The 21,357-nt window shown below is 42.6% G+C and overlaps 1 protein-coding gene across 1 annotated transcript; it reads right to left on the reverse strand.

The window, feature by feature from the left end:
• Window positions 1–3,801: 3,801 nt before the first annotated feature.
• Window positions 3,802–10,525, reverse strand: LOC136586456 (zinc finger BED domain-containing protein 6-like). The gene is made up of 2 exons (XM_066584548.1): window positions 10,398–10,525; window positions 3,802–7,335 (listed from the first exon to the last, which is right to left on the reverse strand). Exon 2 carries the CDS (start codon window positions 7,143–7,145, stop codon window positions 3,879–3,881), a length of 3,267 nt encoding a protein of 1,088 aa, XP_066440645.1. The 5' UTR covers window positions 7,146–7,335; window positions 10,398–10,525; the 3' UTR covers window positions 3,802–3,878.
• Between the last annotated feature and the right edge of the window lie 10,832 nt (window positions 10,526–21,357).

Below are 21,357 nucleotides of genomic sequence, written 5' to 3' on the forward strand. Positions count from 1 at the left end.
GCATCAAAACAGTGTCAAAATCCCAATCGTTGCTGCGGCACACTTCACCCCTTCAACTAGAAACATCAAAATCCGTACCAGCGGTGCTGACTTTGATGTGCTTTTGATGCAGATTTTAGTGCGGGTTTTCTGCAGCGGAAAATCCACACCTTTTCTACTTCATATGAACGAACCCTTGGGCCGCTTCCACACGGCCATGACACTCCCGCGAGATCCGTGTGTTGCGAGACGCACTAAGTTTGCGCAACTATAAACTCCATTCTTTTGCATCAGATACATGAGCGATGTTTTCCAGCATAGTAGTGTGGGGAAAAAATCACAGCATGTCCTATCTTTTCGCATTTCTCGGAACACATCGCCCACTGATTTCAATGCGACCTTTAATGTGAGGTTTCCAATTTAAATCACTTCTGACCCTTTACTGCGCATGAAACTCTTGCGAGAGGATCAGAATTTCACAGATGCGATGAAAGTTGTTTTTGCCTGAAAAACGCCTCGCATCCTTGGGTAAATAGCACAATAATGAGCGCCATATCGGGCTGAGTTTCACAGCCTAATATCAATCTCGCCCATGTGTAGGTAGCCTTACAGTGATGAAGATAGTATGAAAGGGAGATATATACTGTGTAAGGAGATAGTATGGGGGATATATATACTGTGGGGGGAGATAGTATGGGGGAGTTATATACTGTGGGGGAGATAGTATGGGGGATATATATACTGTGCGGGGAGATAGTATGGGGGATATATATATACTGTGGGGGGAGATAGTATGGGGAAGATATATATACTGTGTAAGGAGATAGTATGGGGAGATATATATACTGTGGAGGGAGATAGTATGGGGGAGATATATACTGTGTGGGGAGATAGTATGGGGGAGATATATACTGTGGGGGGGGAGATAGTATGGGGGAGATATATACTATGGGGGGAGGTAGTATGGGAGAGATATATACTGTGGGGAAGATAATATGGGGGATATATATATACTGTGGGGGAGATAGTGTGGGGGAGATATATACTGCGGGGGGAGGTAGTATGGGGGAGATATATACTGTGGGGGGAGATATATACTGTGTGGGGAGATAGTATGGGGGAGTTATATACTGTGGGGGAGGTAGTATGGGGGACATATATACTGTGGGGGGAGATATATACTGCGGGGGAGATAGTATGTGGAAGATATATACAGTGTAAGGAGATAGTATGGGAGATATATATATACTGTGGGGGAGATAGTATGGAGGAGATATATACTGTGTAAGGAGATAGTATGGGGGATATATATACTGTGCGGGGAGATAGTATGGGGGATATATATATACTGTGGAGGGAGATAGTATGGGGAAGATATATATACTGTGTAAGGAGATAGTATGGGGAGATATATATACTGTGGAGGGAGATAGTATGGGGGAGATATATACTGTGTGGGGAGATAGTATGGGGGAGATATATACTGTGGGGGGGAGATAGTATGGGGGAGATATATACTATGGGGGGAGGTAGTATGGGAGCGATATATACAGTGGGGAAGATAATATGGGGGATATATACTGTAGGGGGAGATAGTCTGGGGAAGATATATACTGTGTAAGAAGATAGTATGGGGGATATATATACTGTGGGGGAGATAGTATGGGGAAGATATATACTGTGTACGGAGATAGTATGGGGGATATATATACTGTGGGGGGATAGTATGGGATATATATATACTGTGGGGGAGATAGTGTGGGGGAGATATATACTGCGGTGGGAGGTAGTATGGGGGAGATATATACTGTGGGGGGAGGTAGTATGGGAGCGATATATACTGTGGGGAAGATAATATGGGGGATATATACTGTAGGGGGAGATAGTATGGGGAAGATATATACTGTGTAAGAAGATAGTATGGGGGATATATATACTGTGGGGGAGATAGTATGGGGAAGATATATACTGTGTACGGAGATAGTATGGGGGATATATATACTGTGGGGGGATAGTATGGGATATATATATACTGTGGGGGAGATAGTGTGGGGGAGATATATACTGCAGTGGGAGGTAGTATGGGGGAGATATATACTGTGGGGGGAGATAGTATGGGGGAGATATATACAATGGTGGATTTATACTGTGGAGGATTATACTATGGGGGGGGGGCCTTAGGATAAAAGTTGATATTTAATGTGGGGGAATATATACTGTGAGCGATGAAGATGAAAGTAGGAAAGATATACACGGTATTATTGTATCTTGTCACCACCAGGAAGCTAGGGGTTTGACAGGGCTTCCATGGATGAACGCCCCCGTCACACATCTTGCTTCCGATTGGTAGGCATTTTCCAGGTCCTGGAAGGTCCTAAAAATGAGGGGATCTTGACCCCGTTGCTCTCCAACTCACACTCACCTCATTCCTGCTATAGGCAATGTGCTGTCCTGGTCTGCGTGGCCGGTGATCGCTGATGTTCAGCGCTGGACTGGCTCCCCACTGCTGTTCTGTCTCCCCGGACAATGTGCAGCGCTGCTTACCAATCCTCCGTCACCCCGGGTATCTGCATTGCTGCACCGCCGGCTACAACTCCTCCTTGTTCCGCAGTTAGAGGCCAGATGCCACTGCTGCTGGCTACTCCGCTCCCCTGCCTCCTCTCCCTTCAGCACGTGTCAGCAGTGCCGCTGCTGAGAGGCAGCTGTGGATCAGAGTAGCCTTCAGCGCTACAGCGGCGTCGGGGTGTATGTTACCCGGGTGAAACACTGTATTGGCGGCCGCCTGCCCGCCCTGCCGCAAAACATTATGTAATGTACACTATGGCGGAGGGCAGCGTCGGTATACATTTTACCGTGCCCTGGGGGGTTAGGGATTAGTATTCCAGTTAGGCGTAGATTATAAACTCTCAATGTTTCCATCTTACAGTGGTAGCATGAAAGCATTTACAGCAAATATTCTAAGCCTAACTTGAATTCTAATCCCTAACCCTCCAGGCCACAGTAAAATGTATACCAACACTGGTAGCACCTTCCAAGACCTGAAAAATGTCTACCAATTGGGAGCTGGGGGTGTGACAGGGGCGTTCCTTCATGGAAGTCTTGTCAAACCCCTAGCTTCCTGGTGGTGTCAAGATACAATAATACCGATATACACTAGGGATGATAGATACTGAGGGAAGATAGTACTAGTGGGGAGAATGGTGATATGACAGGAGTAGATGATATTGGTATTTAATTACTGGATTTTACCCCCTTGTTGTTTAAAATCGTTGCTGATCTTACATGCAGACAGCTTTTGCTGGATGCGCATATCACTTATGTGAAATCCCTATACCACTTCTAAGGAAGCGGTGCACGAACTGCAGTGTCTATAGGGGTGCCGTCTTATCAGCATTCCATGCTCTGGAGACAGGCTTGCTCTGTAGCATCCAGCACTCTGCTTGTGTCTGCCATCCATGTCCATTCCTACAGAGTCAGCAAAACCTGTCTCCAAAACGTGGAACAGGAGCAGGAAGTACTGCCATGAGGTCACAGAAGCTCCTTTCATACACAGCCTGCAGATTGCATGGAGAATCCACATCAGGAAATACGCAAGTGGATTTGCGCACCTGAATGCATTCCAGTGCAAAGCTGCAGATTGCCGCTCCATTTCTTGAAGCGGAATTTATGCAGAAAAACTGACAAGGATTCCGTCCATGTGAACATACCTGAAGCAGTTCCATAATAAATACTCAACGAAGAGGTTTGTCCAGAGTAGACAACCATTTAAAGAATTTATAATTTGTATATTTGACACCAAGTAATATCCATTAACCACAGATATATTTCCATGAGGTTCAGGACTTTATTATTTCACATTCACATTGTCCTCTACCTGCACTTTTGCCACATATATAAGTTTAGAACCCCTCATCACTATCACTTTGTTCTATCTCGTTGTCGGAGGAGAAGATAAGAGGTGGTGGGTTATAATTGGGGAAGTTTTCCAGGTTGACCTTCAGAAATACAATGTGTTCCATCCCCTCCATGATGTCTGGACGACGTTGTGTGTTCATGAAGGGCCGAGGATACTTAAAGACGCGCTCAGCAAACACACTTGATGGAGGACATGTCAGGTACGTAATGGCCAACTTGGTTAGTGCTGGCCAAAGCCATGAACGTTTTTGCCAGTAGACCAAAGGGTCATCCTTTGCGCCAATGGTTTTGTTGTCTTGGAGGTACCGCTCTACCATGACGCATGCAGAATGGCTCTCTGTTGACAGGGAAGCCCCGGTTGACTTGGAGGCCAAGAGACCAACACTTTCTAAATGTTCAATTAATGATTTCTCCTTGTGGATTAAAGGAGGAGCTGCCATGTTTTTCCTCCACTGCGATGCCATAGACATCACACTGGGTTCTAAGTCGAAATGTTTACCAGATAATAGATTGGACTGACAGTCTTCTCTAATCTGTGAAGCCGAGTGGCTTACCTGGGAAGGTGAGTAAATAGAAGAAGATGATGACATGACATCTTTGACTTTCTTAACAAGAACCTGTTTCCAATGGTCAATATCTGAGTCAGAAGGCAATATTGCTTCAATTCTTCCTTTGAAACGTGGATCCAGCAAGGTGGCCAAAACAAACTCTTCTTTCTGGAACATTTCATTGACTCCATAGTCCGTGGAAAGTTTAAGAGCAAAACTATCAGCAAGAACAACCCCATTAGCATCTCCTTTGCTTTCAAAATGTCCTCTAATTTGTTTTAGGAAGATATGGAGATAACGAAGTTCTGGCAACACCTGGCTTAGAGATGAATGACTGGCATTGACCTCTCGTATGGCCATCTCAAAGGGCTGTAGAAGATCTACCAGTGATGCCATAAGGTTCCAGTGACTAGAACTTAGGTGGATGTCCACAGTTTCCACTTTATGCATCACCAAATATTCTTGGACTGCTCTTTGCTGTTCCAGGAGCCTCTGCAACATGTAGAAAGTGGAGGTCCAGTGAGGTACATTTTCCAGCTTCAGAGAATGCTTGAGCAAATTATTTTCAAACTGAAGCTCACTAAAGATTCTTTTTGCTCTGGAGGAGTGAATGAAGTGGCTGCACACTTTTCTGGCCATGGTGAGCATTCCTGCAATGTAGCGATTATTCTGTAGGAAATCCGTAACCAGCAGGTTAAGAGAATGGGTAAAGCAAGGTACATATGTGTAATTTGCCCCTTTAATAGCATGGATGAGATTGAAATCTCCGCTGGAGACAAAGAAACCAGGACACAAAGCATTGGGCAAAAGCCACAAACTAACCTGTCGAATTAGCTCCTGTTGGATATTGCCCTCTGTATATTCTTTGGGAAAGCGTTTAATGCATATGACAGCGTACTTTCTCTCTGTAGACTGATCAGTGTCAGGCCTCAAAATTGCCCAGTGGGCTGTTAAAGCTAAATAATCCATGGTAAGGTCACTGGACCACACATGGGCAGTAATATGGACTTGAGGACATCCTGACATCTTTAGATCAGTGACTATCCTCTCGCACACTGCCTCATACAGCTGAGGAACAGCCTTTCCAGAGAAAAAAGATTTTGTAGGAACTGAGTAGTGTGGGTCAGCCTGTGCCATAAACTTCTGGAAAGCTTTAGAGGTAATGAATGAGTAGGGGAGGGCCATTTCACACATTAGTTCAGTGATACTCCTGTTCCAGCACTGGGCCTTGGGGTGCTCTGAAGGATACTTTCCATTAGCTTTGAGAATTATGGTGGTTGGATCCAAAATGTTTTCCTTAAAAGAGATCCGAATGCTATTCCGCCTATCAAGATCTTCATTTTCATTGTCATATTCTATGGGCACAGTGTGGAGTGTTTGGTTAAGGTCACCCAACATCTCAGGAGGATACATAGAGAAACCAGTTGGCCCAAACTGACCAAAAGCCGATTGAGGATACATAGCTGGCTCATCTGTGTCATCATCCTCCTCTTCCTCAGCTTCGATCACACCAGCAATCTTTGACTTATTAATTTTTCCTCTGCTCCACTCTAAGGGATGCTTTCCTTCAAGATGCCGCATAAGAGCTGAAGTTCCAAGATGACCTCCCAGTTTTCCACGACCAACACTTGCATGGCACAGATTACAAATGGCTCGACAAATGTTTGTACGGTCAAGGAAGAAGAACTGCCATACAGCAGAAGTAGACTTTCTTCGGCGTGCTCCTAGTGGGACAGGAGAATAATCAGCAGAGCTAAAGGTCTGTGACACTATGGGTTGCATTTTCTCTATCCTGAGTGACGGGTGAGGAGGGTCTTTGGTATCAATGTGAAAAATGGAGTCAGAATCAAAATTGTCAAGGCTGCCAGCCTGTTCAGGTCTCTTTCTTTTGCTGTTCATCCCTTCACTAAATCTTACCATAACATTGTCTACTCTTTCTTTATCTTCCTCATCGTCGCTGGAGTCAATGATTTCATACATCTTGGGGGAGCCATGAGCCACAGAACATACAAAGGCGGCTTTCTCAGATGGCCTAGGTTTTGGATAAAGGAACTGCGCAATGGCCTCATTGAATGGATTTTGGAAAGATTCATCTTTGTCATCTTCATCTTCATATGTTTCTTCCTCTTCCTCTTCGCCCTCTGGCTTTTGCAGCTTCATAGACCTCCGCTGTGCCCATTGCAAGGGATGTTTACTCTCCAAGTGGCGTTTTAGAGCAGTGGTGCCAAACCTTCCCCCTAGCTTGCCTCTGCTGACACTCATTCGACAAAGACTACAAACAGCTCTGGAGATGATGGTTGGGTCACGACAGAAAAATTCCCAAACCTCTGAGGTGGACTTTCTTTTCCTGGTTGGCCGGACCACTAAAGGAGTAGCATTCTGAGTACTAGTGATCATTCTCAGAGACCCGTCTTCTTCAATGTGGCCTTTTCCTTGATCACCCCTTACTTCCATGGAGTTTAAGTTAGTTCCTTTTCGCTTCCTTGGAAAAGGTAAAGACCATGAGGAAACTTCATCATCGCTGGATTCTAATTTGATTTCGATTTCAGGGACAATTTCATTGTGTGATTTTTTTATTTTACTCATTCCAGAATCTGAATACTCCTTAGCCAAAAGGTCCACATTGTCTGGGTCCATGGGTTGAGGGGGCTGGTCTTGGACTGAGTCACACCCTGCAAGGAGTCCTTTAATTTCTTCTGACATGTTGACTCTAGTGATGGATATTCACTACAGCTCTATGTTTACGGTTCATACACTGGGACATCAGTTTCATTTTTGACAGTCCATCTAACTTCTTAAGTAGGATTATTCTGGTCGCCATGATTTCTCAAGCTGATACGGTTATTGGAATTTTCAAAATTATTTATTTGCTGAAATGTTTGCAACAGGACAACTGTAAATAGAGAAACATGTCTAATGAATGATCATGTCCACTTTAAACATGTTTATAAATAGTATTAATCTACATAAACAGTTGCATCACTGTGTACATACATTACATTACTTAGTTTCTACTTATCTTGAGTTATAGCCTGCATTAATCTACAGAGCTGCACTCACTATTCTGCTGATGGACCTAGTGTAGAAAAATTACTTATCCTGTACTGATCCAGAGTTACATCCTGTTTTATACTCCACAGCTGCACTCACTATTCTGCTGGTGGAGTCACTGTGTACATACATTACTTATCCTGTACTGATCCTGAGTTACATCCTGCATTATACTCTAGAGCTGCACTCACTATTCTGCTGGTGGAGTCACTGTGTACATACATTACTTATCCTGTACTGATCCTGAGTTACATCCTGCATTATACTCTAGAGCTGCACTCACTATTCTGCTGGTGGAGTCACTGTGTACATACATTACATTACTTATCCTGTACTGATCCTGAGTTACATCCTGTATTATACTCCACAGCTGCACTCACTATTCTGCTGCTGGAGTCACTGTGTACATACATTACTTATCCCCTACTGATCCTGAGTTACACCCTGTATTATACCCCAGAGCTGCACTCACTATTCTGCTGATGGTGGAGTCACTGTGTGCATACATTACTTATCCTGTACTGACCCTGAGTTACATCCTGTATTATACTCCAAAGCTGCACTCACTATTCTGCTGGTGGAATCACTGTGTACATACATTACTTATCCTGTACTGATCCTGAGTTACATCCTGTATTATACTCCAGAGCTGCACTCACTATTCTGCTGGTGGAGTCACTGTGTACATACATTACTTATCCTGTACTGATCCTGACTTACATCCTGTATTATACTCCAGAGCTGCACTCACTATTCTGCTGGTGGAGTCACTGTGCACATACATTACTTATCCTGTAGTGATCCTGAGTTACATCCTGTATTATACTCCAGAGCTGCACTCACTATTCTGCTGGTTTAGTCACTGTGTACATACATTACTTATCCTGTACTGATCCTGAGTTACATCCTGTATTATACTCCACAGCTGCACTCACTATTCTGCTGGTGGAGTCACTGTGTACATACATTACTTATTCTGTACTGATCCTGAGTTACATCCTGCATTATACTCTAGAGCTGCACTCACTATTCTGCTGCTGGAGTCACTGTGTACATACATTACATTACTTATCCTGTACTGATCCTGAGTTACATCCTGTATTATACTCCACAGCTGCACTCACTATTCTGCTGCTGGAGTCACTGTGTACATACATTATTTATCCTGTACTGCTCCCGAGTTACATCCTGTATTATCCTCCAGAGCTGCACTCACTATTCTGCTGGTGGAGTCACTGTGTACATACATTACATTACTTATCCTGTACTGATCCTGAGTTACATCCTGTATTATACACCAGAGCTGCACTCACTATTCTGCTGGTGGAGTCACTCTGTACATGCATTACATTACTTATCCTGTACTGCTCCTGAGTTACATCCTTTATCATACTCCACAGCTGCACTCACTATTCTGCTGGTGAAGTCACTGTGCACATATATTACTTAAGGCCCATTTACACACAACGAATGTCGGGCAAACTATGCCCTACACTCGTCCCTGTGTGTACTCGCCCCTGTCCTGCTACACAAGAGTGAGTAACGCTGGCTCGCTCACAGAGCAGCCAGGAGAGGGACTGGTGCGGCTGCAGGAGATTTCTCTCCTCGCTCTCCCCCGGACCTCTCCATTCATTTACACTGAACAGTCATCGCTCAGCAGTACTGAACGGCCGCTGTGTTAAGTGAATGGAGAGGGGCAGGCGAGGGCGAGGAGCAATACCTGCGAGTACACACAGGGTCGAGTGTCGGGCATTTTTTTGCTCGACATTCGTCCCGTGCAAATGGACCTTTAGGCCAGTTTCACGCGGGCGTAAGTGCAATTATGTGCACCTCAGCGCTACAATTTTGCACGCTGAACTAGTCTTTTTACACACACATCAGCGTATTGCACTGTACTTTCTCTGCCCACAGGGCACGCTCCTTCGCACTCGGCAAAAACAAAACGCACTGATTAAAATGGCTAATTAGTTGCACATGTATTTTCTTCTCCAGCGCACTTACGCAATGTTTCACATTGCTCCTTGCGTCTTGCGCACCCCCCATTGACTTCCATGGGTACCTTTGGTGCGCAAACATGCAGAAACATAGAACTTCTACTAGCTTTACTTTATTTGCTCTGCCGAAATACGCGCACAAAATACACGTATGCGAATAAACCCATTGAAATCAATAGGTTCCATGCAGTGCGTATTGCGCCCACAAATACACCCGTCTGAAGCCGGCCTTAGGGCGCCTTCACACTGGCGATAAAATCACACGTTTTTGAGCGATGCGAGAGTGAGCGAAAACGCAACATTATGAAACTCATGATTTTCAACGGTTTCATTCCCCTTTGCGAGGTTTTCACTCATGCCATGTGGAGTGAAAAAAAATTGCGCCATGCCGCTTCTTTCTGCGTTTTGCTTTTTTTTTTATTTCCTATGTTTCCCTATGGAGCCTCCTTTTTATCGCATCACAAAAAGCATGAACTTGTGATTTTCGTGCGATGCGTTTTTAACATTAGAAAGTTCTGTTGTCCATCATGAGAAAAAAGACGCACGAGAAAATCGTAAGCGGCAGCGACGTCTTTGCAAGAAAAAGCATCGCTGAGCTCAGGCATCTCATGAACACAATTGCGCAATTTTCTCGTAGCAAATTGGCATTCGCCGCTGTGAAGGAGCCCTAGATGTCCTCATATAATGGCGCATAAACAGCCTCACCCTGCATATTCCGCGGTCTATTAGTCCGGCGATGCTGTTGGTGTTTATTACGCTACTTCTCGTCTTTTATTACTGTCACTATGTTGCAGTGTAACGTATCCGTGTTTATTTACCTAATATCTGACTCCGTTACATTTCGTCATTTTGCTCTATCCTGCGCAGAATATCGATAACGGTATAAATAACAGATTCTCTGTGTTTTTACCTGGAAGGCTGCGAGCGGTGCGACGCCATTATTCCTCCCTCCGACCACATCCTTCCTGGATCTGACCACCTTCCTTCAGCAGACGGGGCTTCTCATAAAGCTTTCTCTACTTTCAGAGATGAGAAATCTGAGAGGCAGGCAGCATTCCCTATCCCCCCCACGGCTCAGTGTAATGGTACGGCCCTTTAGCTTGAATGTAACCTTTTCCTGGCCTCCCTGTTTGTCAGCAGTGATATAGTCCTTCAGCCTGACAGCAGCACGTTCCTTCTCCCCTATAGTTAGCCATAGTGGCACAGTCCTGCAAGCTCATGTTAAATTAACCCTTTCCTCCCAGAACAGTGTTAGGGGATAAATATTTCTATGGCTGGCTTCACACAGGCGCAAGCGAATTTGCACGTGCCTAAGCGCTGCTTTTTTTTTTGCACACGCATCAGCGTATTTTACTGTACTTGGCATGTTCAGATGCACTTGGCAAACAAAGATGTACCGATGTGTTCTTTTTTTTCCAGTGCAATTACGCAGGGTTTCATGCATCTTCTTGCATATTGTTTGCACCGACCCCTCCCCATTGACTTCTATGGGGTGGGGTTGGTTCGCAAATACGCTGAGAAATATGTTTTTTCTGCGCGACCGAAATGTGCTTGCAAAATATGAAAGTGTGAACTAACCCAATGAAATGAGTCGGTTCTATTCTCTGTTTATTGTGCATGCCAACCTAAGAAAGTTGGTACATATAAATCTAGATCTGGGTATATATATATATATATATCACTTCACTTGCTGAGAACGAGTTTTGCACAATGTAAAGACCGCCATTAATTTGAGCAATATCTCTTTTTTTAATTGTCTCGTGACTCATGTGATAAATGTCTCTGATATGAACGGAACAAGCAGCGATTCCTTTACCTGCGCAAACCTGCTATATTTACAGGCTCCCATATACTGTATGACAGTTATTCTGATCCAGCCCTACTGCGAATGACGCCCAATATGGCTGCCATTACAGAGGTTGTCATTCAGCTTTCTCAAATTCCTAAAATCTGTCAATGGAATAAAGTTGAGTAGGGATAGGTGGCCATCAGCAGAGAGCAGTTAGTAATGTGATATTATATTCTATTACGAACTGCTTTCAACTGATGAGCACCTATCCCTATACACCATTTTATTGCATAGGCATTGATGCCGGAGTTTCAGGCATTGGAGTCGGCTGCACATCATGGAGTCTGCCTGCTCTTCCTGAAATACTACTTGGAATTTGAAATTTTTCTGTGGGCCAACTTGGGTTAATTGGTATCATGCCATCCGGTGTCTCACACCCGGTTGGTATACTCATAGAATATCCCCTATGTACACTCCTGTGGCACTTATTATTGGATTTTACTGATTATCCAAATCTGTCAAATCTGCCTAGTTATGCAGCAATTAAGAAGCTCATGGCGTATTACCATCAAGATCTTCAAAAGCTAAGTGAGAGCTTATTCACACGAACGATATTCTCACACATGTTTTTTGTGATATGTACAAAACTCACACAAATATTAAATCCATTTCTTGGATTAGCGAGAACACAGTTCTGGGACAGATTCACACCAAACTTTCAATTGCGGCTATGCAAGGTTTATATAAATTTAGTTCTAAATGATTTAACTGAGCTGCGTGTTCCTGCCCAAATGGTGGCTGCAGACAGACAGAATTTTCTAGTCTAACTTATTTCAATAAAAGGCAAGTGTGCTTTAACCTCTTAAGGACTAAGTGCAGTAAATATACGGCACTTGGTCCTGGGCTTAATCCCGGATGATAGCAGAAATATGGTGCAGGATTAAAGCTAGCAATCTAGCAGGAGCAGGTCAGATGCTCGGCTGTCAGATACAGATGAGAACCCAGAGGAGAAGGGACAAGCCTCCCTACTCTAAGGAGACAACCACCACATGAAAACCTGCCTTCAAGCAGGGCTATCGTCCCAATAAGGACGACCCCGAATTGGAACCTAGGGACCTACCTATCTCTGGATGGCAAACGGTCCACAGCCGGACAGGGCGCAGCTCACACCAACTCACAGAGTAGGACTGTTCACACCTGGTGTCTGGAAACCTCCATAGACACTGAATATATCACTGTTCGCACCAACAACTCAGGGACTTGCACGCAAGATAGAACAGGACTGTTCATACACCTTGTTTGACACCTGCACAGACCAAATGAGCACTGTTCACACCTATATACACACAACACATAACAGGCAGCCAAGAAAACCAAGCCCTAGAGTGATGGGATACCAAATTCCTCTTGCAGAAGAACTGGTATATATATGCAGCAAACTAGTGGAGATTGGCTGCTAGGAGCAGTCTATACCCAGCTAGCACAATCATTCCACGCCTGTGAAGATGTGCTCCTGGAAATCTGTAGAACTACAGATCCCAGCAGCACAAACCTGACAGGAGTAAATACTTAGTCAATTACAAGGAATGTGAAAGTTTTATGCCCTCTAAATTGATGTTAGGGGGTCACCAGGCCAGCCTGTTATCCCTCCCCACCTATTTCTCATATTCTCCACTGATGGAAGAAGAGTGTTATAAACTTGTACTCCCAAATTCTTCTGTGACATTGGGATTTAAAATTGCCTTTTAATATAGTAACTTTCATGTGTTCTATGTTGTGTCCGTGACTATAAAAATGCTCAGCCACAGGTAATTCTGTCTTTCTCTCTTTAATTGTGTGGCGATGAGATCTCATCCTGGCTTTCAGTTTTTGTCCTGTTTCTCCAACATAAAAGCCCCCCAACAGGACATTTACTGCACAGGATCAGATACACAACATTAGACGTGAAACATGTGACTGTCCCCGGGATCTTATAGTCCTGCTGTGTTTTGGGGATTTGTATCCTGTCTGCGGTCCGTACATGTTAGCAGGTCTTGCCACTCCTTATATTACAGGTAGAAGTTTCTTTTTGTGTGTCAGAGGGTAATGCACTCCTGATTATAAGGTTTCTCAAATTAGGAGGTTGCCTATAATATAGGAGGGGAGGGTCCGGGAATATGGTTGTCAGATGGTAATCCTTGTGAAGGGTATGGTGGAGTTTCTTTGCAGTCTTCCTTAGTGCCTCTAGCTGTGAATTGTAGGTCACTACTAGAGGTACATGTCCATTTTTTTCTTTCTCCTTGTATTGGAGTAGTTGATTCCTGGGTATCCTGGTGGCTCTGATGATTGGGTCATCAATTGAGGTGGGATAGTAGCTCCCATTTAAAAATGTCTTTTTGAGATTGTGTAAATGTTCCTCTTTGTTTGTTGAGTTGGAGCAGATCTAGTTGTATCTGATGGCCTGGCTGTAGACTATGGACTTTTTGATGTGCTTATGATGGGAACTGTCCCATCTGAGGTATGTGGGCCAATCAATTGGTTTCCGGTATAGGGATGTCTGTATTGACTTGTTCGAAATTTTTATGGTGGTGTCCAAAAAATAGATTGCTGTATACGAGTAGCTTAATGTCAGGTTTATGGTGAGGTGAAGTGCATTGAATCTCTCATGGAATAGTATTAGTTCTTGTTCGGTGTCGGCCCAGATGATTATGATGTTATCAATGTAGTGGAAGTAGGCCAATGGTTTGTTGGGGCAGGAGGCCAAAAAGTCACTCTCCAGTTTTGCCATGAAAAGGTTGGCATATTGCGGTGCCATTTTACTGCCCACGGCAGTTCTGTTGAGTTGCAGGAATACAGTTAGGGCCAGAAATATTTGGACAGTGACACAAGTTTTGTTATTTTAGCTGTTTACAAAAACATGTTCAGAAATACAATTATATATATAATATGGGCTGAAAGTGCACACTCCCAGCTGCAATATGAGAGTTTCCACATCCAAATCGGATAAAGGGTTTAGGAATCATAGCTCTGTAATGCATAGCCTCCTCTTTTTCAAGGGACCAAAAGTAATTGGACAATGGACTCTAAGGGCTGCAATTAACTCAGAAGGCGTCTCCCTCGTTAACCTGTAATCAATTAAGTAGTTAAAAGGTCTGGGGTTGATTCCAGGTGTGTGGTTTTGGATTTGGAAGCTGTTGCTGTGACCAGACAACATGCGGTCAAAGGAACTCTCAATTGAGGTGAAGCAGAACATCCTGAGGCTGAAAAAAAAGAAAAAATCCATCAGAGAGATAGCAGACATGCTTGGAGTAGCAAAATCAACAGTCGGGTACATTCTGAGAAAAAAGGAATTCACTGGTGAGCTTGGGAACTCAAAAAGGCCTGGGCGTCCACGGAAGACAACGGTGGTGGATGATCGCCACATACTTTCTTTGGTGAAGAAGAACCCGTTCACAACATCAACTGAAGTCCAGAACACTCTCAGGGAAGTAGGTGTATCTGTCTCTAAGTCAACAGTAAAGAGAAGACTCCATGAAAGTAAATACAAAGGGTTCACATCTAGATGCAAACCATTCATCAATTCCAAAAATAGACAGGCCAGAGTTAAATTTGCCGAAAAACACCTCAAGAAGCCAGCCCAGTTCTGAAAAAGTATTCTATGGACAGATGAGACAAAGATCAACCTGTACCAGAATGATGGGAAGAAAAAAGTTTGGAGAAGAAAGGGAACGGCACATGATCCAAGGCACACCACATCCTCTGTAAAACATGGTGGAGGCAACGTGATGGCATGGGCATGCATGGCTTTCAATGGCACTGGGTCACTTGTGTTTATTGATGACATAACAGCAGACAAGAGTAGCCGGATGAATTCTGAAGTGTACCGGGATATACTTTCAGCCCAGATTCAGCCAAATGCTGCAAAGTTGATTGGACGGCGCTTCACAGTACAGATGGACAATAACCCCAAGCATACAGCCAAAGCTACCCAGGGGTTCATGAGTGCAAAAAAGTGGAACATTCTGCAATGGCCAAGTCAATCACCAGATCTTAACCCAATTGAGCATGCATTTCACTTGCTCAAATCCAGACTTCAGACGGAAAGACCCACAAACAAGCAAGACCTGAAGGCTGCGGCTGTAAAGGCCTGGCAAAGCATTAAGAAGGAGGAAACCCAGCATTTGGTGATGTCCATGGGTTCCAGACTTAAGGCAGTGATTGCCTCTAAAGGATTCGCAACAAAATATTGAAAAAAAAATATTTTGTTTGGGTTATGTTTATTTGTCCAATTACTTTTGAGCTCCTAAAATGTGGAGTGTTTGTAAAGAAATGTGGACAATTCCTACATTTTCTATCAGATATTTTTGTTCAACCCTTTAAATTAAACGTTACAATCTGCACTTGAATTCTGTTGTAGAGGCTTCATTTCAAATCCAATGCGGTGGCATGCAGAGCCCAACTCGCGAAAATTGTGTTACTGTCCAAATATTTCTGGCGCTAACTGTATCTGTTTGCCAAAGGAGAAATAATTGTGTACAAGGATGAATCTTGTAAGTTGTAACACCGATTCAGAGGCAACCCCATTGGCATCAAGGTGTGCTTGGCAGGCGGTCAGTCCACCTTCGTGTAGGATGTTGCAGTACAGGGATTCCACATCCATGGTGGCCAGGATGGCGCCATTGAAAAGGAGACCTACAGTTAACAGTTTGTTCAGTAGGTCCATGCAAGTAGCTGGTTATATTTCTCACCAGTGATTTAGGGACACCTTCTTCTCATCCTGAGATTTTTTCAGTGAGGGTTCCCACACCTGAGATAAGTGTCCTCCTTGGGTTGCCAGCTTTGTGTACGGTAGTTTGGGAAGCATGAAGAATACACCAACCGTGGGGTTCTCCGGTATCAAGTTCAAAAGGTGGTGCTATAGTCCTCATGAATACATGGGACTACACGAAAAAAGCAGACAGATAGCTGACAGACACCAGATACTATACCAAACTGGAACAAGACCCGACTCAGTAATATGCGAGGGAATTGAGAAGGGTCATCAGAAGTCTGTCTGTGGGCTTGTAAGATAGATAATCAAGTTGTGATCCCTTTATTTTCCATATTTACATATCAAGATTCACATTTTGATCATGAATTATTGTGGTTGGACAATACATTTCTCAAAAAGGACTGCTTAGTACGCCTCCACAACCTGAAGGTAGTGTGTATGCAAAAAAACAATTTTCGTAGTCTTTATGGTTTGAGAAAAAAACCTCTCATGAATCATGGTTTTTCATGGATATTCGCACTTAGAATTGAATAATGAAGTTGCAAAACCTTTACTTTTACTATTTCAGACCTAAAGAATGGTTGTACCAAATTTCAAGTTTGTACGACAGCGGGAAGTTAGTGAGGGCTTTTAGTATGCTAAGATGATCGCTCAAAACGGTCACTCAAACTGTTGTTTGAGCAACGTTTGAGCGATCATCTGTCAGTGTAAATGGAGTATAAGAAGCAATTGTCTGAGGTAGTATGTCAATATGGAGTCCCCGGAGATAATAGAGGGAGATAGGTGCTAGGGGAACACATTTTGTCAATGGAGTTCTTGACAGAATTCAGAATCTCTTGATGATTGTACAGATGTCTTGCACTTCACATCACGCACAAAGTAGTGGCAAGGAAGATACTCAATGGAACCCTCAAACTTTAAGATTAGTGAGATCAAAGAGGAGAAACAAAAAACATTGATAATGTCCACTCATTACTTTATACTCTATATGGAACACACCTAAAGGAAGGATGTCACATAATGCTTTATTTGGCCAGACCGCTGGTACAGAGCTGTGCTTCCCACAACAGACACAAGCTATGCACAGAATGGTATAAAGCACTGGCATTTGGCGGTGATTTATAGTCAAACGCTATAAAATTGGTTAGCGGCATTGCAAGATGATTTTTCTGGAATTATACATATTCGTTTATATATTGATACCAGCACCAGTCTGCTTCATGGTTTTCTTAGCAGTAGACCTGTCAATGATTTCAGTCCGATACTACAAGCACCTCTCCTCTTTTGTAAAATGGCCCATTTCTGGTAAAGAGACGCAGCCAAATGTACATTATGTCTTAAGACACAGCCTGCAACAATCCGAGAGCGTGTATGACATGGCCATCTAATGGAACGAAAGTCTTTACCAATGAACAGCCATAAGACCTTTATCCTCACTCACTTTAAGGATCATTAGGCCTCTCCTTACTCCTCAGAGGGTATGCAGCTAGAGGATGGATTGTACAAGGACAGGGCCATTTATTACAATTATGAGATGAGAAAACTGTGTTAAAATATCTTTATCTTTTATGCTATATTCGCTTCTGAGTTTTATCCAATGCAATTAAGGAACAAATTAGTAGACGCCACTGATTCTAGATGACCAGATTTTTACTGTGTTGGATATAGTTCAAGCTTTATTCCAAATATTATTCTTATGCTTCGCTGTTTATGCTGTATTTAAAATCTTATTGGTTTGTGTTCCATATTTGCTTACAATGTGTAAAAAACAAATTAAATGAGTTACCAAAGTTGTAAGCCCTAGTGAACGCCCATGTGAAGATGTTCACCCATCAGACTTAAAATCTGCGTCATTCAGACGTCAAGGTTTCTCTAACCCAGAGGAGTTCTCAATTTGGGGAACGGAGTGAAGACAAGTCCTCCTTGGAGACTACCATAACTCCAGGAAGGTGAAGGACTAAAGTCTCCTCTGTGGGACTAGCCCATGGGATATATGTAGTTTAAGAGTAAAAGTGTAATTAAAAGGAAGGAAGATGCAAAAGTATTAAGATGATCAGTGTTACACTTCTAGTTAATATATAGCTTACGCAAAACAATCCAATTGCAGGAATACAGCTTTTTGTGGAAAAACTTGCTTTTTATTTTCTTGTGGTGCTTGAATAATACAGAGAACGCGTTTCGGTTATGAAACCTTGTTCACCTCTGACTAACAAATGCATAATGCAGACCTTAAAAAGGTTTAGTGAAAATAAGTGAATTAAAAACACATGTGCAATTAACCCATGGCAATCTGTTACTTCAATTACCAGAGCTCGTTCCTCCTGCAGGAACTTGCCCTGATCATTTTATATATGCATGACACATTATATGGTATATAAGAATAGCATATTCATATACATATACTGAGCGCTCCGCTGAAAAGAGTAGAGTATGAAAACAATACATCATTGTTATAGAAACAAAAGGAAAATAACCTTTCTGACAGCAATATTAAATCAAGACACAAATTATTAGTATGGAATGTTATTACCAGCGATATATAGTAATTAGGGATGAGCGAACGTGTCCGTTACGGACACATCCGCACCCGGACACCGGCTTTGCCGAACACTGCAGTGTTCGCGCGTAAGTGTCCGGGTGCCGCCGGGGGGCGGGGAGATGCGCGGCGGCGCGGGCGGCAGTAGCGGGGAACAGGGGGGAGCCCTCTCTCTCTCCCTCTCCCCCCCACTCCCCGCCGCACCCCCCCGCGCTGCCACGGCGGCCCCCGAACTTTTTCGCCCGAACACTTAAGTGTTCGCAAAGTTCGGTGTTCGGGCGAAAAAGGGGCGGAGCCGAACGTGTTCGCTCATCTCTAATAGTAATCCATAACGCTACACCATACACTTCCAGCATAATGAAATCATGCTGGAATAAATGTGTGTTACTTGATAAATAATAATTATTATACCTAATAAATGTATAAAAGGTCCGTTTTATAATTCATTCCTTTAGGGAATCTTGTATTTAAGTTTAATATCCAGAACGCTTCTCTTTTAAACACTTTATCCGGGTTGATTGTTCCTTTCTTTTTATTTACGACCTTTTCAATTCCAAAGAATGAAAAAGTATTTAAACTGCCTTTATGCTTATCACAAAAGTGTTTAACCGCACCTGAACTGTTCACATTATCCTTTTTGATGTTACGGATGTGTTCATTGATTCGGGTCTTCAACTTTCGTGTGGTGCAACCTATATAATTCAAATTACACTCTCTGCATTGAATCATATATACTACATTAATAGTGTTGCAGTTAATATAATTGCAGATTTTATACTCTTTATTATTGTCGCTGTCAGAAAAAGTTTTTCTCCTATCAGTTAAATGGCATACGGTACATCTGGAATTGCCGCAGCGGAAAAAACCTTGAAATTTCATCCATTGCGGTTTTCCCTGACTGGAGGAAAAAGTGCTAGGTGCTATCAGATCTCCCAAATTTTTACTTCTTTTTGCAACACACTTAATTCCCTCATTCAATATCTCATCAACAATATCATCTTGTCTTAAAACAGGCAAAAATTTGAAAAACATTTTTTTAATCTCATAAAAATTTCTGCTGTACGCTGTAGAGAAAACCATTCCCTTACTAATATTTCCTTTTTTGCTTATACACTTATCCTTAAGTAGCTCTTCCCTGCTGACTGTTTCTATTTTAGTACATGCCTCATTCAATAATGGCTGTTTGTAACCTCTCTGATACAGCCTATTTTTGATGTCCATTTTTGCTGCATTAAATGAGACATCATCAGAGCAAGATCTTTTTGCTCGTATGAGTTCCCCTACGGGAAGAGCTTTGATAGTGTGTCTGGGATGACCACTATTTGCATGTAGTATGGTGTTACCCGCTGTTGTTTTTCTGTATAATTTGGTCTCTATTCCTTTAATACAATCACCTTTCAGGGTTAAATCCAGAAATGGTACTTCCACGTCACTATGCATCACAGTAAACTGTAAATTGACAGAATTATTGTTGATATAATTTTCAAACTCACTGATTTGTTCGTGCACCCCATTTCCTTCCAGACCCTTATTCCAGATAATTATTATATCGTCAATGTATCTCGCATACCACACCATGCGACCAACAAAGGGATTATTATGACTGAAAATAAAGGAATCTTCCCACCAACTCATAAAGAGATTGGCTATAACCGGAGAAAATTTCGATCCCATCGGGGCTCCAGAAATTTGCAAGAAAAATTGTTGATCAAACGAGAAAAAATTATGCGTTAACAAAAATTCCGTAGATAGCAAAATAAATTCCTTCAGCTCATTACTGTAATTACTAAAATTCTGTAAATGAAAACGTACTGCTTCTATGGCCGCATGGTGTGGTATGCAAGAATACAGATCCTTGACATCACATAAGATCCAACACAAGTCATCATTCCACTTCATATTTTGCAACTTTTGTATTACATGCTTACTGTCTCTCAAAAAACCCGGGGTTCTATATACCAACGGTTGCAGGGATCGGTCCACCCAGGAGGAAGTACCATTTCTGGATTTAACCCTGAAAGGTGATTGTATTAAAGGAATAGAGACCAAATTATACAGAAAAACAACAGCGGGTAACACCATACTACATGCAAATAGTGGTCATCCCAGACACACTATCAAAGCTCTTCCCGTAGGGGAACTCATACGAGCAAAAAGATCTTGCTCTGATGATGTCTCATTTAATGCAGCAAAAATGGACATCAAAAATAGGCTGTATCAGAGAGGTTACAAACAGCCATTATTGAATGAGGCATGTACTAAAATAGAAACAGTCAGCAGGGAAGAGCTACTTAAGGATAAGTGTATAAGCAAAAAAGGAAATATTAGTAAGGGAATGGTTTTCTCTACAGCGTACAGCAGAAATTTTTATGAGATTAAAAAAATGTTTTTCAAATTTTTGCCTGTTTTAAGACAAGATGATATTGTTGATGAGATATTGAATGAGGGAATTAAGTGTGTTGCAAAAAGAAGTAAAAATTTGGGAGATCTGATAGCACCTAGCACTTTTTCCTCCAGTCAGGGAAAACCGCAATGGATGAAATTTCAAGGTTTTTTCCGCTGCGGCAATTCCAGATGTACCGTATGCCATTTAACTGATAGGAGAAAAACTTTTTCTGACAGCGACAATAATAAAGAGTATAAAATCTGCAATTATATTAACTGCAACACTATTAATGTAGTATATATGATTCAATGCAGAGAGTGTAATTTGAATTATATAGGTTGCACCACACGAAAGTTGAAGACCCGAATCAATGAACACATCCGTAACATCAAAAAGGATAATGTGAACA

The sequence above is a fragment of the Eleutherodactylus coqui genome, chromosome 12 (genome assembly GCF_035609145.1).
Source record: "Eleutherodactylus coqui strain aEleCoq1 chromosome 12, aEleCoq1.hap1, whole genome shotgun sequence".
Taxonomy (NCBI): domain Eukaryota; kingdom Metazoa; phylum Chordata; class Amphibia; order Anura; family Eleutherodactylidae; genus Eleutherodactylus; species Eleutherodactylus coqui.

What these genes read in the sequence shown, in the direction of transcription:
- LOC136586456 (XM_066584548.1), bottom strand. Translation starts at nt 7,145, where the DNA reads ATGTCAGAAGAAATTAAAGGACTCCTTGCAGGGTGTGACTCAGTCCAA.